General features: G+C 44.2%; 2 protein-coding genes across 6 annotated transcripts in view; one reads left to right on the top strand and one right to left on the bottom strand.

The window, feature by feature from the left end:
- The window catches only part of Eaf1 (ELL associated factor 1), a 13,315-nt gene extending 8,004 nt beyond the window's left edge, over positions 1–5,311 (bottom strand). The window contains exons 1-3 of the mRNA XM_021641720.2: positions 4,954–5,311; positions 2,519–2,613; positions 277–413 (exon numbers count right to left, since the gene is read on the bottom strand). Coding sequence (XP_021497395.1) covers positions 277–413; positions 2,519–2,613; positions 4,954–5,311 — 590 coding nt within the window. The remainder of the gene's footprint in view (positions 1–276; positions 414–2,518; positions 2,614–4,953) is intronic.
- Positions 5,295–21,669, top strand: Mettl6 (methyltransferase 6, tRNA N3-cytidine). Of its 5 annotated transcripts, none has more exons than XR_009594154.1 (6): positions 5,295–5,431; positions 6,419–6,775; positions 7,736–7,870; positions 13,175–13,345; positions 17,461–17,689; positions 20,807–20,939. XR_009594154.1 is itself a non-coding variant. In XM_021641721.2 (6 exons), exons 2-6 carry the CDS (start codon positions 6,551–6,553, stop codon positions 20,995–20,997), a joined length of 864 nt encoding a protein of 287 aa, XP_021497396.1. In that variant the 5' UTR covers positions 5,295–5,431; positions 6,419–6,550; the 3' UTR covers positions 20,998–21,669. The 5 variants fall into 5 exon arrangements, 4 of the variants coding, with proteins under 4 accessions (XP_021497396.1, XP_060246839.1, XP_060246840.1 ...); XM_021641721.2 differs by having other exon boundaries at positions 17,461–17,602; positions 20,807–21,669; XM_060390856.1 differs by lacking the exon at positions 20,807–20,939 and adding an exon at positions 20,547–20,795 and having other exon boundaries at positions 17,461–17,602.

Below are 21,669 nucleotides of genomic sequence, written 5' to 3'. Positions count from 1 at the left end.
CAGTTACTTCATGTTTTCGCTCTTAAAAGCATTCTTTCTTTACTATATGTGAGCAAAGTGTACATTTTATTACTGATGTGCCTGAGGCAGGAATGGCTAACACTACTGATGGAACACTATGAGCGAGCAGATGTTCACACCTTTATAAAACTGGACACACTGTCACAAGGATTCAGAATCATTTAAGAATATCCTGCAGGAGAGCACCTGCTAGCACATGAGACCCTAGTTTTGATCCCACAGTGCAGGAAGGGAGGACACGGAGGTCAGCCATACCTTGTCTTCTTGACCTGAATGCTGCTGCTGAGCTTCTCCAGCACATACTCTCCAGTGTCATGATTAATAATGAGCACACAGTCTTTCTGATAAGGCCGTTTGTTCCCTTTGAACACCGTCATTGGTGGTGTGGACCCCTGTGTGCCACAAAAATATATACATAACAGTTATGACTCGCCCACCTTTATAAGGGACACTGGCTCATCCCATCCTTCATCAGAGCATCGCAGACTGATCTCTGTTTTAACTCCTCTGGCTTTCTTTCCAGGCAAAAGGAAAGGAGCAGTCAAGTGGTATCTAGTTTTAGGTAATCAAGAAGTGTAGCATAAAAAAAATTTTAAGTAATAGGCACATTTATAAGGGTATGGGGAAGTATTTCAAAGAACAGTAATGTACGACCCGAGAGAGTTAACTTTCCCCTACACTACCCAGAGCTACACTGTAACTGGTTAGACTAGGGAGTGATCTGTATTTCTTTACAATTGAAGGACCCAGGGCTTGCCCCCTCATGCAAATGACCAACACAACATTCTCTAAGAGTAGCCCATCAGCCCGGTGAGAAGAGACTTCCTCATGCTAATCATCTGCCTTTCAACAGCTCTGATGTTGCTCTCAGGCCAAAACCTTTAAGTCAGCCCCCCTGGCTCCAGCAACCATCTCTGGGCTCTGTAGTCTTTAGAAAGCAAAAGTCTCTTGTTCCTGCCTCAGAGCTTTAACTGGCCTTCTGCCTGCTATATCTTGACACTGTTTACTAGATATTCCTATGTTTAAATTCCAGATCCTAAGCTGCACAAAGGCCAGAAATGTAATTGTTTAGTTTAAAGTTAATTCTTAGAGTCTAGTAATGGGCTAGTACACTGGACACTGATTTAAAATATCTGTCAAATACAGGATTTGTTGTTCAGAACTAAAAACAAAAACAAAACAAAACAAACAAACAAAAAAAAACAAAACAGCAACAACAAAAATTGTTTGGATCTTCAACCCCTTATTTGCACAGTAAAGACTTAGGTTTGAAAGGGACCTTAGGGACCATTTACCTCACCCCTTCATTTTTCATTTGGGAAACTAAGGTCCAATGGGAAATGATGTAATTTGCCATGAGTAACTTGTAATAAAATATGAGCTCAAATGAACAGAATGTTTTTCCTCAGCAAAAAGTTTCCAGGTTTTGCTGTACAGACTCTGTATTCTGCCACCAGTTACACTGAGCTTTCTCAGTGTTTGAGGCCAGAGCCAGTTTGTGAAATGTGCTAAGAGCCTCTTCTGTTTTAACTTTATTTGTCTTGTATGTGTGTGGCATGCACGCATGTATGCTTTTCCCTGTGCATGAGATGTGTGTCGATGCATGTATGCATACATGCACCTGGAGGCCCACAGCTGACATCAGGCACCTTCCCCAATCACTCTTCACTTTGGAGGCAGGGTCTTTTGATAACCCCACTAAGCCTTGCTGACATCAGGCACCTTCCTCAATCACTCTTCACTTTGGAGGCAGGGTCTTTTGATAAACCCAACTAAGCCTAGCTAGCCAACCTGCCCCAAAGATACCCCATTCTTGCCTCTTACATGTGGGATCGCAGGCAGCTGCCATGTCTGCCCAGCTCTTTACGTGCCTCGAGGCACCCAAACTCCAGTCCTCATGTTTGTACACTTTACTCACTCAGCCATCCCTCATTCCAAAGTATTGTTAATAACCAAAGTGCTGCCCTGAAGAGCGCTTTATGTCTTTTCTTCCAAGTCTTTGGTGCAGCTTTTACCTGAGTTCTTTACCCCTAAATCAGTTGAGTGTTCCGAACCTTTGGTTCCTGCCTGGGACCCTCAGTATACACTGGATCCCTTACTAAATATAAAGATGTCCCTATGGCTCCTGGCCTGCCCTCTGGCTGCCCTACGTTCAAGAGCTGCTATGGCTACACAGGGCACTTAGGGCCTTTCTCTCCAGAACTGTTTGGGATAAATGCTACCTATGTCTAGCAGAGGGGCCACTCTCCAGATGGAACCTTGACTTCTGTACTGTATACTGGGGGAAGGGAGGGTCAGGAACAAAGACAGAGAACTACCTTAAATCAAACCCCAAGACACATAAGTAACTACCCACCAGACCCCTGAATTCCTATTTTACTTATGTTGGCTCTTTACAAATTAAAAAAAAAAAAAAAATTAAAAAGAAGCAGCCTTGAACTGTAAATAAAGCACAAGGGTTTGTTGCCTCAGACCACCAACAATGGAAACAACTTACAGGGATATGTGGCAGCGTAATTGTGACTTCATCTCCTTTGCCAACATGGAGCTCCCCTTCACAGGAAGTGTCTATCGATGCTGGCTTAAAATCATCTGAAAGGAAACAATGAAAATTCCCCACTGGGTGACTGACAATAAGGACTTCCTGGGTATTTTAATTTCAGCATTAAAAAATTTTATTACATAAATAAAAGTGGTTGAGGATTCTTTCATGTGTGTTTGTGTGTGTGTCTGTCTGTGCAGGGGTGCATGTATACATGCATGCATATCTCTGCAGGTATCTACAGAGGGCAGCTTTAGATAGTCTCTGTGGTACTATCAGCCTTGTTTTTTGAGACATGGTCTCTCACTGGCCTGCAGCTCCCTGCATAGGCTTCGCCGGTCAGCGAGTCCCCAGTGATCCTTCTGCCTCAGTATCTCCAGCACTGGGATTGTAACCACCACACTGTGGCACTTTCATGCGGGTCTCGGGAATCTAACTCGGATACTCACACTTTCATAGCAAGTACTTCACAAACTGAGCCAACTCCCCAGCCCCATCATTTAAAATTCTAAAATACTTCATCACAAAAAACTTCATATACACAAAAGTAGAGAGAATAGTACAATGAGTCCCAGATGCCCTGATCCAATTCAGTAATTGCCAACTCAGGAACATCTCTACATAGTCTGCCTACAGCTACACTATCATGTTAGTGCAGGAACCTGGGACTGATACACCCTACTGTTAATGCAAGATAGTCCCTTCCTCCAAGTGACAGATAACAGTTAACATTTCACTGGCCATAAGACACTAAAACTGTGCATGTAAAAGCAGCAGAGCAAACATTCTTAACTATAAATCTTACATGAGATGCAGGAGGCCACATGAGGTTGCCTTCCTTTTGCGCAAAAATGTTCAAAAATGTAACTTGCCATACTCAAGTTCTTTCATTTTGAAACAAAACAAAACATTTGGATATGTTCAGAAGCAGACTGATGAACTCCAGAAGTTATTCTATAAGTTATCCTGCGTATTCTAGCAAACTACACTTACACAATAAGAATAGCCACTTAACTTCATATTAACACACACCTGCCTCACACTGCAGGCCAAGTATACAGGTGCATAATCTCACTTAAACTGCCCTTCAGTGGAGGGAAAACAAAAACCAAAACCTACTCAACTCGAGAAATGATAATTTTTTCATTTCCCTACTGTCTTTTTGAAACAGCTGGATCTGCTGTCAGTGGGAAGCGCAGGCACAGCACAAGTGGCCACACAAAGGTGGAACTTTAATATCTGACACACCCCCTTCCTATGTGTTGAGTCATGTCTGTTAGCTCCCATGACAAAGCACGTCTTAACCAGTGTTAATGCTACCGGAAACCAGAAGCCTGTGAATCACAGAGGGATGTACTCAGTCAGCCAAATCTACTCAGGACACAGTGGAAGCACCCTCTCAGAGTCTATAATCATGTAGAAAAAGGACCAACATAATGACTATTTCCACATTCCTTATGCTGCTGTTTTCCAAACATACTCAAGCTTTAGCTTATGCCAGATCCACAAACTCTAATCTTACTCTTCACCAAGTGAGTTGGCCCAGAAGTCAAGGTGGTGTAGGTGACCTAAAGACATTAATGTCTGCTAGGGTGTGGTGGATCATACTCATAATGTCAGCACCACACACGCGGGGCCAGGGGGACTGCAGCATGTTCAGGGCTGGTTCTAGGCCAGCATAGCCTATAGTAAGGCACTGTCTCAAACAGCAGCAGACACAACAAAAACCACTGTGAAAAAGAAACACAGAAAGAGGAAAAGAAAACATTACGGTGGCACAAAGAAGGCAGATTCCCTGACTGTAGAGGAGACCGAGAGCAAGGGGAAAGGAAAGCAAAGAAAGGAATGGAGTAAACGATGCTCGTGGCAAACGGGAAGTCTTTTCCAGGTCGAGGGCTCTAATGGAATAATTCGACAGAGAAGGGAACAGAAGGGAGGGCCTCGCTCCAAACTAGTAAGGTTTGACTTCAGGGCTGGGAAGGGGATTTAAAATAAAGGGCCCAAGAGCTTCTGGAATGGTTTGAGACCATAAGGTAAACGAATAGTTGGTTGGCCAGCGCGATGGCGCACACCTTTAATTAGCACTAGAGAGGCAGAGGCAGGAGGACAACTGTGAGTTCAAGGCCAGCTTGGTCCTCAAAGTGAGTCCAGGGCAGCCAAGGTTACCCAGAGAAACCTTGTCTCGAAAAAAATAATTGGTTGGCAGCAACGAGAGGTTTGGTTTGGGAAGAGCAATCCGAAGATAAAAGAACAAGATCGAAGTCCCAGAGGATCTGGGGTGACAGATAAGAAAAACGAGGCTTTGGAGAGCCGAGGTTAGACAGGAGGGAGTCTGGCTGGCACGTGGCGGCCAGAGAGGCCGAAGTGAACCGCGAGGAACGCTCACTCACAGCGAATAGTGTGGAAGGAGGCCCGCGGCCGTTTCTCGAAGCTCTCCCCGAGCCGCAGGCAGTGCTCCTCCCGGTCCAGCAGCGGGTTCGCCGTGCCGTTCATGGCCTTGCACTTGCCTGGCACCCGGATCGGCGCCCTCGTCGCGCGGCCGCAGTCCCGGATACCCGCGCCAGCAGCTCGCAAGACCGCGCTCCCGGGACACTGCGGAGCGCGCACCGAGCCAAGTCCGCGCCCACGCGGGGCCGGAAGCCAGTCTACACCGCGTCCGGGGACGCTCTGAGGAAGTAAGGCCGCTGCACTTCCGGCATCGGGGAGGGACTTCCGGTTCCCCAACGGAAATAGCGGGAGCAGAGCCATGGAGAGGGGAGTCTTCGGGAAAACCGCTGCGGACAGTCTTGGGAGCTGTCTGGTCTAGTCTCGGGAAGTTTACACCTCGGCTAGAAAATTCTACCCTTGATGCCTGGGCTTGACCGACAGGTGAGTGCCCCCTAACTCATCCTTTGCCGGTGACCCGCTTTGTGAACTGATGGCCGGGAGCCCAGAGCGTGGGGAGCTGAGTGAAGGTTGGTACGAATGGCCCGTGACATGCCCGAGACCCTGGCGACCTGGTTTATCCTGTGGGTCCTGAGAGAGGGTGACGGTCCGGGACCTCAGCCACCCGGCCCTCGGACCTTCCCCCTACTTCGTTCCATGGTTGCGGTGTGAGGGTCTTAGTTCTTGGCCGGCCTCGTCGCCTCCTTCAGTTGCAGGTGCGGTCAGAAACTCCGCCCTCTCCGGACCAGCTCTGTCACCTCCGAACGCATGAAGGTCCTAACGCACCGCGATCCCTCTCTTGTCTGGCGGTCGTCTACCCGCTTTCAGTTAGGGCGGTTGTTGCCGTCGTTCTGAAGTCACATTTTCCACGGGCACTGAACGTTGACGAGAATTTTCTCCTCACATTTTGTCAGTCAATTTGTGGAAGCGCCCCTTTGCCCTAACTACACCTGTTTCTTTTAATACTTGACTCATCTGGCTTGAATTGAAGTCGATACGTGAGAGTTGTCGTCTCTGAGTATGCAGTAAGCTCTGGGCAGTAGAGACTGTCTTGGTCTTTATGACCTCTTCCAGCCCGCGACAGGATGTCGGGTGGAGTCAGCATCTGGCGAGGGTTTGATGAATTGACCCCAGCGCCTTAAAGAGCCCTCCAGGAACCTCTCCACCAGAGTCTTGGACTATTTTAGGACCCAAGGTCTAGAAGTTCTGAAGAATGCCCTAGTTCTGTGAGACGATTCAGCGGCAGTCACAGCATTTGAGACACTGAGGCAGGAGGATGTACTTTCCGCGGACAGCGTGGGGCTTCTTCCACCGGGAATTCAAGAACGGGCTTACATAATTAGACCCTGGTTCAGATAAACAGGAGGAGAGAGGGTCTGACAGGCTGTTAGAGAATCACTAACCAGAATCTCTTTTTTTTTTTCTAAGTAGCATCCTGGGCTTGAAAGTCCCCTGGGGAAAATACACCAGAGAAATTCCTGTGTCTGCAGTATTGGTGTCCATTATTCAGATGGTTAAAGAACAGAATCTTTAGCAGCATTGAATGTGTTACCGGCAACTGAAATGGCTTCATTCCAAAGGAAAGGACTGCAAGCAAGGATTCTTAGCTCTGAAGAAGAGGAGAAACTGAAAAGAGACCAAGCTTTGGTGTCTGATTTTAAACAGCAAAAACTGGAAAAAGAAGCTCAGAAGAACTGGGACCTTTTTTACAAAAGAAACAGTACCAATTTTTTCAAGGACAGACACTGGACCGCCAGAGAGTTTGAGGAGCTAAGAGCATGTAGGGAGGTAGGCTGGGGTTTCTCCTGGCCCTGAGCTATCTTCATTTACGATGAAGAAAGGTCCTTTACTACATTTAGAGTGTGCTCCCAGCTGTGAACATTAGCTGTCATGTCTCAGGAACTGTTTTTTTTGAAACAAGGTCTCTCACCGGACCTGAAACACACAGATTAGCTGGGGTGAGGGTGGGGGTGTTTGAACTCAGGCTCTTGTGGTTGTATAGCAAACACTTCACTGACAGAGCTAAGAAAAGAAAATTTATGAAACTCATCAAAATGCACCTAAGGAGAGTGCTGTTTGCTTTTAAGTAATTTTAGCAGTTTCTGGGCTGTTTAATAGGAAACAGAACTTTAAGGTTCTGTTTTTAGATTTGCTTCTCTTATTTTCTTATGTGTATGAGTGTTTTGTGTGCATGTATGTCTGTGCACCACATGTATGTCTGTTACCGGTGAAGGTGAGATGAGGATGTCAGATCCACCGGAACTGGGGTGACAATTGTAGGTTGCCATGTGGGTACAGGGAATTAAACCTGCCAGAAGAGCAGCACCTGCTTTTAATCCCTGAGCCATCTCTCCAGCCCCTTAAAGCTGTTTGGTGCTTACTTAAAGCTAATCTGAAAGTTAGAAATACTAACTTCTAACAGGAACCTTTAGTGACAGATTGGAGCTATTTACAGTAGTGAATGAACCATTCACTATAACTCTTAAATGAATTTTACATACGGTCTCCTACTCAAACTTCATAGCAGCTCTCTGACGCGCACTAGTGTAGTTCCCATTTTCAGAAAAGAAAATCAAGGGTAATTATAAGTGAGATGGCAGGGTTAGCTTTTCCTTACTAGTTCTGTTGTTTACTGCCTGCTTCTTGATGTCAGAGACGCCATCTCTTGCATGTTCAACCTTTTTTAGCTTGGTGTATGTCTTCAATATGCAAATGTATTGTGTTAAAACTTTTGTTTTTATTTCTCAGTATGAAGGTCAAAAATTGACTTTATTAGAAGCTGGATGTGGGGTCGGGAACTGTTTATTCCCACTTTTAGAAGAAGATTTGAATATCTTTGCCTATGCCTGTGATTTTTCTCCAAGGGCAATTGACTATATTAAGGTTGGTGCGCTCATTATGTATTCTTCTGTTTGTTTGTCCTTAGGCCAGTTATCCGATTCTGGTCCCCTACAAGGAGCTTGCCAGCTATCATCACCATGAGTGTCATTTTCTTCTCAGTGTACATAGGAAAACATTTGATTCAAAACAAAGCAGAAAAAAAATACGAAACAGTGTTTACTTCATTTGTATAGTTTATAGATTTGTGTCTGGTTGGTAACACTTGTAGGCCAGATTAATGTGACCAGTACTGTGTATATGCTTCTCAGAACTCACAGGCACAGTCCTCTGTGAGGAATAGTGGTAGAGACAGAATCCCTGAGAAGAGGGTGAAGATTTACATTATTAATAGGTAATGCCACATTTCCTTTCAAAAAGATCATGCCATTTTATAGTTTTACCAGTAATATAAAAGCACTCTTTCCTATTTCCTTAGTCTGTCTCTTTCTTTCTTTCTTTCTTCCTTTCTTTCTCTCTCGCTTTCTTTCTTTCTTTCTTTCTTTCCTTCTTTCTCTTTCTCTCTTCCTTTCTTTTCTTTCTCTCTTTCTTTGTCTCTTTCTTTCTCTCTTTTTCTTTCTTCTCTTTCTCTCTCTCTCTCTTTCTTTTTCTCTCTCTTGAAGGAAAAAAGTCTCAGTATTTTGTTTTTCTCATTACCAGAGTTATTGAAGACTAAAATATGTAAATTCCTTTCCTTCTGCCTTGGCCTTCTTTCTGCATGTGTTTTGAGAGCTTGCTGTCTGCCAGCTGCTGTTCTGAGCCCTGGGGGTAAGCAGTGAACAAGATATAGAGTCCCCACCTGCACAGAACCTACATCACAGGAATAATTATCTTTAGCCTGTTTTTCTGGACTTTTGTTTTGTTTTGTTTTGTTTTGTTTGAGACAGGGTTTCTCTGTTTGGCGTTGTCTGCCCTGGACTCACTTTGTAGACCAGGCTGGCCTCAAACTCAGAGATCTGCCTTCCTCTGCCTCCCTGAGTGTTTGGATTACAGGCATGCACCACTGCGCCCAGCTAGTATTTTGTTTTTAGAGTATATTCAGGATCTTATTGTACTTATGTTGCAACCCATCTCTTTTTGCCTGTCAATATTATTAATGGTGCCACCCTCCCCCCCTTTGTTTTCTTTCAGGACAGGTTTTCTCTGTGTAGCCTTGGCTGTCCTGGGCTTGCTTTATAGACCAGGCTGGCCTGGAACACACAGCAATCTGCCTGCTTCTGCCTCCCCAAATTCTGGGATTACAGGTGTGTGCCACTGCCCGGATGATAGCCCTTTCTTAACCCAGGGTTTAATTATCTTTTTGTTTTCTTTGCGATAGCTCAGGCTGAGGCAAGATGAAATTGTTGACTTTCTTGTCTCAGCCTCCCGAGTGCTGGGACTACAAGTGTGCACCACCATACCTGGCTCATATCAAATTTATTAACTTTTTACTTTTGAGGTAATAAGGTTTTATGTGTAAAAATTCTTTACTCCTGACACTTAGATAATCATTTATTGTTTTGTCATATTTTTTAATCTGAAAAAAAAATCTGACCATACTTCAGATAATTTCTTGAGTTCTTATTTTTTTCTTTTCCCTTCAGGAATTCAGTTACAACTCTCTTCTACCATCACTGCTCCACCACACACTTGCATAAACATCACACACACACTCAGCATGCCCTGATAGATGTTGCTTTGTGAGGTTCCCACTTTTAATCTTTTTGCATTTTTATGACATTTTGGACATTATTTCTATTGTCCTGTTTTTGAGTTCACTGATTGTTTTCTAAAGAGGTATTTCTCCAGTAAGCTCATTTGAAAAAGATTCGTTTCTTCTATAAATTCATTTCATGGTTTTTATTTTTTGGCATTCAAATTTTCTTCTTATAGTTTCTATCCCTCACATTACCGATCTTATTTTGCATGTTATCTGTCCCTTCCATTTGCATCTGTAACATTTTACTGTTCTTTTGGACTTTGAGAGATTTATTTTCAACCTTTAATTATAGTAGTATAATGTATATGTGGTGTGGATATGCCTGCATGTGGGTATGTGCACAGGAGCACCAGTGCCTATAGAGGCCAGAGGTTTCAGGTCCCCTGAGCTGGAATGCTGGCAGTTGTGACCTGGCTGGTGCGACTTGTGGGCGTTGAGCCAGGGTCCTCTGGAAAAGAGCGCGTGTTCTTTACTGCTGCACCATCTTCCATCTCCTACTGTCCTCTTTAAAGGCATAGTTCGTTTGCTGTTGAGTGTTATTGTATTGTTTTTTATGTGGGCATGCGCATGCCATTACACATATGTGGAGGTAGGAGGGCAACTTGCTCAAGGTTTTCTCCCTCCACTGTGTGGGTTCTGGGGATAGAAGTTAGTCAGACTTAAAAAGTACCCTCACCCACTGAGTCATCCCACCAGCCTCAGTATCTATGCCATTTTATTAATAATTACTTTAAATGCCCAAACTCTTAGTCTCTTATTCTGGGCCATATTTGAGTCTGGCAGTCTGGCTCTGATGGTTGCCTTCTTTCTTCAGACTCTTTTTTTTTTTTCCTTACTTCTCAATATTCTTTATGATTTTCTTTTTGAAGCTGCACATGATATTAGGACAGTAGATACTGAAATTAAAAGGGATTTATAATTAGGAGACGGGCTGTATTTGATGCTATTGATACAGTTTTTCTTATTCTCTTTGTTGTTGCTCTGAGTACCAGACACTGAAAACTCCTTTGGTGACTTTTGAGTGTCTTGTTGGGTTTAGTTTTTCTCTTGTCCTTGGCTGTCTCTTTCTTTCCTATTTTTTAAAAGATTGCTTTTCCTCTATGTATGTATGTGGAGCACGTGCATGCCTGGTACCCATGGAGGTCAGAAGACAGTTGTGGGCTGCCAGGTAGGTGCTGGGAATCAAACCTAGGTCCTCTGAAAAAGCAGTCAGTGCTCTTAACTGCTGAGCCATCTTTCCAGTCCCCATGAAATTTCTGTTTCTCTGAGAATACAGCTCTTCTTGACCATTCCTCTGCAGCCGTGGGAGTATCTATCAATGCCCCTGTTGTAATCTTGAGAGTATTCTGGGGTTTAGGCAGAGAAGAGGTCCACCACCCTCTTCCCAGAGCTGCAGTGATGCTTCACTGGTGGTTGTAGGCTCCAGCTTTAGGCTCCCTGACTCCTGCATAGTCACCTTTTCTTGCTTTTCAACACCAGGAAGAGGAGCATCTTTTTTGTGAGAGCCTGGCAGTATCCTTGATGGAAATACATTCAGCCCAAAGAGCTCCCATGATGCATCCGTTAGTGCCCATTCTCAGTCCCAAACCAGTTGCTAAGTTTTTTGTTTGTTTGTTTGGAGACAGGTTTTCGCTGTGTAGCCCTGGCTGTTCTAGAACTCACTCTGTAGTCTAGGCTACACTCAAACTTGGAGACCTGCCTGCCTCTGCATCCTAACTGCTGGGATTAAAGGTGTGCGTCGCCATAGCACAGCTACTAATTTTTCAATATTGTTTTTCCAGACTGGAGGCTTCTACCTCACATAAGCAAGTGGGTCTCCCCGAAGATGTTTGTTTTTCTCTAGAGTTTAAGGCAACAAGTTCTTGGTTTTCTTGTTTGAGGGCTTCACGTACTTGCTGTTACTTGCTGTCCTTGTGCCTTTTTCTTTTCTTTTTTTTTGGTATGGGATTATCTTTTCACCTGTGTTCATCTCTAAGATAAAGTCTTCTAATGTATCTGGTAGCTACTTTTCAGAGCACAGCACTTTGGGGAGTATTCATTATCATTACTGACCTTTTCATGGGATTGTTCTCTTTAACTTTGTCAAAATAAATTCTCACAGTTACACACGAATCTCTTTCGGGAATCTTCTCTTTTGGTAAACTGTCACCATTCTCAAACCATATTGTTTTATCACTATACTTTGTAGTATGTTTTGATGTCTGGTGGTAAGTTTCCTTCTGTTCCTTAAATTCCTTTTTGTGGGAGATATAACTGATTGCCTCCCAATGACAGATTGAGGCACAGTCCACCAAAGCTCACTCTGGGAGCCAGTGAGTTTCTTGGACTTTTTACAGAGCACAGGTGTGGGGTTGCTTGCAGGGCTATGAGAGCTCCTCCTCAGCATGCTGCACCTGTAAAGCCTTTACCCAGAGGGATGAGGGCTTTCCCGTAGCCACCTAAATGGAACTTTCCTTCCTTTGCCTCATTCTCCTGAGTTAGGGAGCAGCTAAGGTGAGGGTCTTAAGGCCCTTCCCACCCTTCCAAGAGGAGGTATAATCAGTTAACAAGCCCAGCTAGGATAATCCTTTTGCAAAGGTTTAAAGCTGAGCTCCCTATGATTGCAGCTGCTTGGCTTGGAGCATAGTCACTCAATATCTTTTTTATTCATTTTAAAAACTGACTTTTGTAGCTGGCCATGGTGGTGCCAGCCTTTAATCCCGGCTCTCAGGGAGGCAGGAACAATCAGATTGCTGTGAATTCAAGGCCAAGCCTGGTCTACAACAGAAGTCCAGGGCAGCCAAGGCTACACAGAGAAGCCCTTTCAAAAAACCAAATAAACAAACAAACAAACAAACAAATAAAACTGGCTTTTGCAGGGCTAGAAAGACAGTTCACTGGTTAAGAGTGCCCTAACAGAAGATCCGGGTTTGGTTCCCAGCTCCCATCTCTGGTGGCCAGCAACTGCCTGTAACTCTAGTTCGAGCAGATTCAAGGCCCTCTAACCTCTGAGGGCCACTCGTATACAGACGCACATACATTAAAAAAAAAAAAAGAATCTTCTAAAAATACATCCAGTAGTAGCCTTGCATATTAATTTACTCAAGTTTCTGTTTACGTGATAAAAAAGCTTATTCTCTTCCTTCGTAATACTCATAAGTGTGTTGGAGCCCACCAACCAACCAGAATGTACCAGGAATATACTTATTAGAAATTAAGATGGGATAGGACCTTTAGTCTTTTGTCCTAAGGGAAAAATGCCACATAAGAACTATGGCGGCATCCCAAGAGGGTGAACTGGAAGAACTCATAGAGTGTAGGCTTGTCATGGACAACCAAAGGAGGGGTAGGAAGCAGCTGCCAACTTTATATCATCCTTCTGGAAAAATAGGCTTCCAAAACTCAGTTTTAAATTTGTGCCAGACCGTATTCTGCCCTCAGTTAAAAGGTTTGCTGAAGTGCTGCCTTGCTCCCTGTAGCAGTATCAAATAGTACTTCTCTAGTAACAAGTGACCATTTTATGTAGCAGTAAGCGAGTAGAAGCAGGATCTCTCTCCAATGCCGCATGTTCATACATGTATCAGCATGGTGGCTGATTAAAATCCTAAGTTCTTTCTGTTTTCCCTTTCTAGCAAAATCCTTTGTATAACACAGAGAGATGCAAAGTATTCCAGTGTGACCTCACTAGGGATGACCTTCTTCACCATATTCCACCAGAGTCTGTGGATGCCGTCACATTGATCTTCGTGCTCTCAGCTATTCACCCCGAGAAGATGCGCCTTGTCTTACTAAATGTGTACAAGGTTAGTAACTGGATGTCTGTGCTTGAGGGCTGGCCACCCTGTTTCCCTAGCCTGCCTCCTCAGTAAGGCCTGAGTACTGTATTCCCAACGCCTTCCCATTTTCAGTGGGTAGACTGTAGCCAGTATAGGGAGAGGAAGTCTCTGGCATGAAATATTCACCGTAGTTCTCAGGTTGTGCAGTGCTGTGGCTGCACCTCAGAGCATCACCAGCCCCAGAGCAAGGAAGGTCTTGCTCTTCCTTGAAGCAGTTACCTGGGATCCGTAAGGACATGGGATTAAGTGGTCAAGAGCACATTCCGAAGGCCTAGGTTCTTAGCTGGGTTTTCTATTTAGGCAAGTTCCTTCCCCTCACCAAGCCTGTTTCTATGCCTGAAAAATGTTAGGATAATACATTTGAGATAGCGGCATTTGGGGGAGATTAAATAGGATATATGACATGTGCCCAGCACTCTGCTAAGCGCTTCAAAGCCAGCAATCCTTACATTCTTACACTACCATCATTTTATCAGGATGGCAGGAACCCGAACTGCTGTGGCCACCAGGCGCCTGATGTAGCATGCCTGTAATCCTAGTACTTGGGACTAAGGTAGGAGGAGTGCTGTGAATTGAAGGCCAGTCTGGTCTACTTTGTGAGTTCAAGACCAGCCTAAGCTGTAGGCTCTTCCTGAAAATAAACAAGCCACCATGATGGTATGTACCATCAGCCTCAGAAAGGTGAAGAGCTCAAGATCATTGTCATCTCTAGAGCAAATTTGAAGCTACCCTAGGTTACTTGACACTATCTCTAAAATAAATACGTAAAATAAAGCCTTCACCTGTTGAGGCGTAAGATTCATGACAAGCTATGGCACCTCAGCCCGTTTTCTAAACCTATTTTCTCTTAGTGCTAAAGCTGAGACTATAAGTGAGTGATACCACTGCTTTGTGAACGGCAATGAAGTATTTACTGCAGTGAACTGGAGACACTTAGTTAATTCTTAAAAATCACTGAAAAGGTAAATGCTTCAAGACATTGGAAAACTTAAGGAATTATTCTCCTCCAAAGTAGCATATTTTAAAATGTATACTTCTGCCATACTAGTTTATCTCTGCCTGTGAGTTTCACAAAGTTTTCTTTGGCTCCTCCTCAGTTCTATTCTGTCCCTGCTATCTGAGCAGGTGAGAACCTAGAATATGCACCCAAGTGGGCATGGACTTAAGCTAGACAGAAGAAAGGCACCAAAGAAAAGATGAGCATATTGCCTGATGTAGGCCCAGGTGAGAGTGAAGGGTTACTAGAAGTCAGGACTGAGAAAAAGAGAACATGCTTGGAGCGGAACGAGAGTGACTTGCCTGGCATTGCGTGTGTGGAGTGTTCTGCTTCTTCATGTTGCCGTAGCATTGTGACTTCGCTGTAGAAACAAGTCTTTGTAGCGAGGTGGAAGAGAAAGAAACTCAAGTCAGTAAGAGGCCGGAGTAGGGCTGGCAGGATGGCTCGGTGAGTAAAAATGCTTGCCACTAAGTCTGATGACTTGAGTTATTCTCTGAAGAAGAAAACCAACCCTCAAACTGCCCTCCGACCTCCACACCCATACCCACACACGTGCACACTTACATAAATAAATGTGAGGTGGGGAAATGACATTCTAAAGAAACCAGCATAGGAACTCAGGAGATGGCTCAGTGAGTAAAGGGCTTGCCATCCAAGCGTGAGGACCCCAGTTCAGAGCCCCAAAACATACATAAAGCTGGTAGCACGTATGTATAATCCCAGTGCGCTTTTGGTGGGATGGGAGGCAGACACAGAAAAATCCACAGATCAAGCACCAGCTAGCTTGGTGTGGACAGTGGTGAACAATGAGAGACACTGCTTCAAACAGAGAGGGAGGTGAGGACTAACATTCAAAGTTGCCCTCTAATTCTCACACATGCCCCCCCCCCACACACACACAGACTGACCAGCATAATTGGAAGGATAAACAGTTATCTACTGAAGCTGGCCAGAATTTAAAATAGTATGGCATTTAGAATGAGACAAGCCAGAAGATACAGTCCTCGCAGAGTGCTGAAAAGTGACCCTGGAATTAGTAGGTGAGAGTAACAAGGGATAGTAAGTGATTTGTCTGATATAAGAAAAGAGAGAGGAAGTGTAGAGAAGAGAAAGATGCACAGGACGCAGGGATGGCACTAGGCCCTGTGAGTGATGCAGAGTTGACGGGGAAAGCACAGTCTGACTTGGAGGGAAACCTGCCCTCCATGGGTACCATAGAGACAGCTCTGAGAATAGAGCTTGAAGTGAATTCAGCAGTAAGTGGCTCTCTGTGAGTTTGGGGTTAGTCTCTTTAATCAGTTCAGGCTACATTGTGAGACCCTGTCTAAAATAAAATTTTAATTATGGAAAGAACTGTGCCATGACACAAGAATGTTTCATTAGTTACCAACACAATTCATAATGCAGTAACAGCTTTCATAATTAAAGGAATGCTACACTACCATGAGAAGCAGTAAAAATAAAGGTGTGCCTTGATTTTCCACATGAAATTTACAGCCCTGTGAGCTCTAACATTATGCCTTCTGGACCTGTGCACTCTAGATAAAGAATTTCTTTTGACAGGTAGAGGGCAGGAGGGGTCCGGGCGGCTGTGGCCAGCTAATGGTCAATGGACCTCTTAGACAGAGCAGCAGACTCAACTGATAATTCATAGCGTACATGTATTATCTGTGCTTTGCATCACCCTAAGGTTTCGTAGTCATGTGACGTGCCCCATCCCAAGTATGCAATTAGAGAGGATTTACCTGTGCTTACATTATAATTAGCATACCACCGAGACGCTGAATGCTCCCAGCATCTGAGTTTCCTAATGCTCCAGCTCTGTCTTCATAGATCAGCGTCTTCTGAACTTTTTATAGAAATAAATAATATGTCATCTGTATTTTAGTGGGTATGACACATCATATTTGTGAAATATTTTCTTGAGCTTCCCCAGGACACGATCTCCTTTAGTGACAATTCCATTTCAGTATTCCTCCTGTTTTTAGTCTCCATTAGAGATCTTTCTTCATCTGGGCCACAATGACTTTCTAGCCCAGTCTGATTACTTTCTCTCTGCCATCAGGGTGAGTGGTTGGTTAATTTAAAATTGTGTGCTTTGTTGGCAGAGAAGTAGAAAGAGAAGCCATCTTCAGGCTCTGCAGACAGGACACCAGCAGCCTGGTTAAGCTCAGGGTGAACACTCTGGGGATACGCTGTCCACCATAGATCTCATTGCTCTTGGGTGCCAATGCCAGGCAAGCTTCCCTGCATATAACCAGACCCTCCCAAAAAGCAGGAAGGGGGTGGAGGGAGGATATGACTGTGCAAGTGCGTCATCACACGCTTTCCAAAGGAGACAAACTTGTCACAGGAGATGGCATCTGTCATTTTAAAACAAGTGCTGTATGCCCGGCCTGGTGCTGTGGGTGTGTGGAACGCCTGTCGGCCCTGAGGTGTAGAGGAGGGGTATGACACTGTCGACACCACAGATAGAAGACAGGCTCTGAGGAAAGATCGCTTTCCTCCTCCTTCCCGCACGGTGCAGACTTCCTGATACAAAGAGCAGATGGTCAGACCAGAGCTGAGCACTTCAGGGGAGGGGATCAGTGTTGAGACCCAGGAGGGAGTCTCACCCAGCAGCCCTTCTGAAGCAGATGTCTGGAAACTCAGCCTAGTGAAGGAGAGGGTCATGCTTTGCAGAAGGCAAAGAGTGTGTTAGCGTGTTTTATGTGCTTGTTTTTATGTGGGGCTTGAAACTGTATTATACTCCATTATATATATCCAAACAAATGATTTTCAAGGCATTTTATTTATGTGTAGTGTTTTGCAAGAATCCTCTTGCTATGTATTTCTGGTGGACCAGGTACTTGCTTTGTAAGCCAGGCAGGTCTTAAACACAGAATGATCCTCCTGCCTCAGCCTTGTAAGTACTGGGATTACAGGTATGTACCCCCACACCTGACGTGCTTTTTTTTTTAAAAGCAACCATTCATATTAAGTGTACTTTATATGCCTTCTTTCACAACTACCATAGATAGGTCTGTGTTTCAATTCCTAACATCATCAGATAGTATTTTTTATTTAATCTGCCTTACTTTTGTAGGTATTGAAACCAGGCAGAAGTGTCTTGTTCCGTGACTATGGGCTGCATGATCATGCCATGCTTAGATTTAAAGCTGGAAGCAAACTTGGAGAAAATTTTTATGTCAGACAAGATGGAACCAGAGCATACTTTTTTACTGATGGTAAGAGGAATGGAGTAACTCCTTAGAGTGTGTCATTCTCTGCTCTGTTTACTTGACTGCATCATCAGAGGCATGCTGCTTGGGCAGGTATGTGGCCATGCTAACACACAAGTCCCAAGTCCTTAGAGCAAGTGTGATGCACACCGCTTATCCAGTACCTGCTCAGACAGACCCAGCTCTGGCCTGTGGGAAGCTTGAAGGTCTCTGCTCACAGTGGCTAGTGAGTGAGCCTGGGAAAGTAGACAGGCCTCAGACATGTCATGTGATGCCAGTAGGAACTCTACTAGAAAGTGGGAGGGGGATCAGAAATTCACATCTTTGAAATAAGTGCCATAAGTTCAGCATGATGACTTGAGGTTACTTTCCCAGACCCAAAGCAAAAATCCTTTTTGAATAAAAGTAATTGGCTCTGTTTCCAAGTAGATAAATTTCCTATCAAAGAATACTGGGAAGGTAGCTCCGTTGATAGAGTGCTGCCTAGCATGGGTCAGATTCTGGGTTCAGTCCTCAGCACTGCATGAACTGGGGTGGTGGCACACAGGACTTAGATCCAGCAATCCAGAGGCAGAAGCAGGAAGAGTTAAAGGTCCACCTGGAGAAGTGGTTTAGCAGTTAAGAGCACTTGTTGCACTGTTGCACTTGCTGAGGACCCTGGTTCAGTTCTCCACACTCAACATGGTGGCTCAGCCATCTATAACTGTAGTTCTCAGGATCAAGCACCTCCTCCAACAAGGCCCTGTGGCACCAGGCATGCACATGGTACATACACTTCATGCAGGCAAAACACCCATACACAGGGAATAAATTAAACAATAGATCATTCTCACCAGCTAGTTCCTGGGCTATATGACATCCTGTCTTGAACACAACAACAAAGTTAGATGGTTGCAACTGGGAAGTTAAGAAGTGTTTGCTGAGCACCTTAGCACCCCTGTGAAAAGCCAGGTGTGGCGACATGGACCTGTAATCCTGGTGCTGGGAAGGCAGAGACGGTGAAGATCCCTGGACCTTGCTGGTCAGCTAGTTTTGTTGGCAGTGCCTAATTGGTGAGAAATCCTGCCTCAAAAAGTGGAGCAGGACAGCCAGGGTTAGATTAAAAGAGACTCCAGCTAGAGAGATGGCTCGGGAGTTAGGAGCATTGGCTGTTTTTCCAGAGGTCCTGAGTTCAATTCCCAGCAACCACATGGTCTCTCATAACCATCTATAATGAGATCTGGTGCCCTCTACTGGCATGCAGGCAGGCATACATGCAGGCAGAATATTATGTAAATAATAAATAAATCTTAGAGAGAGAGATCTGTCTCCAAAAAAAGAGGTGCCCTTATGTTTGGTGCATGGATTCTAAGAATTGCAGTGTCAAACTGAGTTTGCTGATACACACCTTTAATCTCAGTATTTGGGAGGCAGAGGCAGATGCATCTCAGTGAGTTTGAGCCTGGTCTACAAAGCGAGTTCTAGGACAGCCAAGGCTACACAAAGAAATCTTGTCTCGAAAAAACAAAAATAAAGCAGAGGGCTAGACAGATGCTCAGTGGTTATGAGCACTTGTAGAGACCTGGGTTTGAATCCCAGCAACTACGTGGTGGCTAACAAATGAAGTCTGTAACTTCATTTCAGGGATCCAACACACTCTGTCTGCCGTGGGTACCAGGCATACCTGTGGTATAAAGGCACATACTACATGCAGGCAAAGCACCCATGAACATAAATACAATTAAATCTATATATTTTTAAAGTAGAGAGTGTGACAGAAGAAACATTGACCTCTGGATTCTGTATGTGTGTGCTACTACACACAGATGCATGCACACACAACATATATTCCACACTCACGATAATAATAAAAATACTTGAAAAGCCATTTTGGATCAGAGGATGCTGTACAGTGTTTCAGTTTCTAAGTGTTGCAAACAGTAAATTTAAGTCTACTTAATAATCTGGAATCAAAGATAACTGTGTATCTGTGGGTTTGGACGGGTCTGTTTGTTTTTGCAGAGCTGAGGCTGTACCCAGGGCTTCAAGCATGCTAGGCACGTGTTCTCCCACTAAGCTGTATCCCTAGTTCTTTTCATTTTTAATTTTAGGGTTAGGTTTTTTGTTTGTTTTTAGGTCTTTTATTTTTAATTTTCTGTGTATATGTTTTGCCTGCATGTGTTTATGTACCATTTGCTTACCTGGTATGTGGAGGTGAGAAAAGGGTATCAGATCTCCTAGGAGTGAAGTTAGGGGTAGTTATGAGCTATTACACAAACAACTGGATCTTCTGCAAGAAAAACAGGTGCTTTTAGCCGATGAGCTATGCATATCTGCAAGCCCTATATTTCTTTTGAAACAAAACCTCAAACTGTAGCCCAGGCTGTCCTTAACCTTACAGCAGTTCTGTCTCTGCCTCATGGGTATCTGCCACCCACCTCATGTTTCTGTTTCCTGACATATTATTTTAGGTATTATAATTAAAGTTAAACTCAAAAAGGAGGGCTTGTAATTAAATGTACAATGTTAGGTGAAAATGAAGAAGAACTGAAGGAGTCTGAAATGGCCACATCTAGCCAAATCCATTAGAAGTTATCAGGAAGCCCAGTGTCACGTGCACAGAGCTCCAGCGCACAGCCTGTACAGAACGCCCCTACTAGGGTCTGCCTTGTGCTCCAGAGCCCTTCATTGTGCTTGCCCGGTCCATTTAACCTGTGTGATGTTCTGCTAGGGTGAGACTGTCCTCAGGCGATTGCACCACCTGGTGATCTTCTCCATTCTGGTCACAGATAGCCTTCCTTTCTCTGTGCAGGCTTTTTCAGTAGCTCGGTTGGGCTTCATTTCTTTTTAGTCACACTTGTGCTTGCTAACACATGAATAAGCCGAGATAGGTGCACCTCTGTTGATTCTTTAATTGGAGGTGTCTGTTTGAGTGTTAAGACCATGAAAAGTAGGAATGTTTGTTTTTTAGAAAGAAAGAAGAGAAAAAGAAAAAAAAGGAAGAAAAGAAATAGTGAATTAAAAGAAAGAAAAGCACAGGCCTTCCCAGAACTGGGGAAGATGAGAGAGAAGCACTAAAAAGTTTAAGCCAGGCAGAGATGTGAAGCGAATTCCTGTCACAAGAGGAGAGAAAAGTTTAAAAACAAAGTTTTCATTTAAAAAACAAAAACAAAACAAAACCAACCTTCAGCCTGTTTTGGCCCTCAAAGCTCATCACTGCTTGCCTTCTAGAATTCCTGGCGCAGCTCTTTGTGGATGCAGGTTATGAAGAAGTGGCGAATGAGTATGTGTTTCGAGAGACGGTGAATAAAAAAGAAGGCCTGCGTGTGCCCCGAGTTTTCCTTCAGAGCAAGTTCCAGAAGCCTCCAAAGGACCCAGCCCCTCCCACTGACTGCTTTGCTGAGAAGAGAAGTTTAAACTAATTTATATTTTTTATTTTGTGATTTTAAAAAATTTTATGTTATATTTTTGTACTAAAAACAAACGAAAACTGGGGAGATGGCTCAGCAGGTAAAGGTGTTGACTGTTCAAGGTTAACAACCTGAGTTTGAGCCCAGGAATCCTTGGCTAGAAAAAAAAGGCAGAGGCTGGAGAGGTGCCTCAGTGGTCAAGAGTGCTGACTGCTCTTGCAGAGAACTTGGGTTCATCTTCCGCACCAGATGGCAGCTCCCTACCATCTGTAACTCTAGCTCCATCCCAGGGCCTCATCAAATGCCCTCTTCTGGCCTCTGAAGGTGGCACACAGACATATATGCACGCAAAACACCCAAATTAAAAAAGAAAAAAATCCAGATTTGGCAATTCAAATCTGCAATCCTAGTTCTCCTACCTCAAGATGAGAAGCAGATGGAAGACTCACCCGGAAGCTCCAGGTCCAGTTGGCCTGGCAGACACGGGAAACCTGGCCTCAGAAAGGTGGAGAATGAGAACCCACTCCTGAGGACTGTTCTCTGGCCTCCACGTGTGTACAATCAGTGAGACACGGGAGATAGGCGAACAAATCAAGAACTTGCTGATAATGGATTATAAGACAATTCTTTGGTACACATACGGTCTTACCATTTATTAAAGACAAAATCAGATTTGCATACTAA

Source organism: Meriones unguiculatus, chromosome 9, assembly GCF_030254825.1.
Source record: "Meriones unguiculatus strain TT.TT164.6M chromosome 9, Bangor_MerUng_6.1, whole genome shotgun sequence".
NCBI classification, from domain to species: domain Eukaryota; kingdom Metazoa; phylum Chordata; class Mammalia; order Rodentia; family Muridae; genus Meriones; species Meriones unguiculatus.
The sequence above is the reverse complement of the archived record's forward strand: the minus strand, read 5'-3'. Positions and strand labels throughout refer to the sequence as shown.

Coding starts and splice junctions, on each gene's coding strand:
- Mettl6 (XM_021641721.2), top strand. CDS start 6,551: ATGGCTTCATTCCAAAGGAAAGGACTGCAAGCAAGGATTCTTAGCTCT. Junction 7,871..13,174: donor GGGCAATTGACTATATTAAG/GTTGGTGCGCTC, acceptor TTCCCTTTCTAG/CAAAATCCTTTGTATAACAC. Junction 17,603..20,806: donor AGCATACTTTTTTACTGATG/GTAAGAGGAATG, acceptor CTTGCCTTCTAG/AATTCCTGGCGCAGCTCTTT.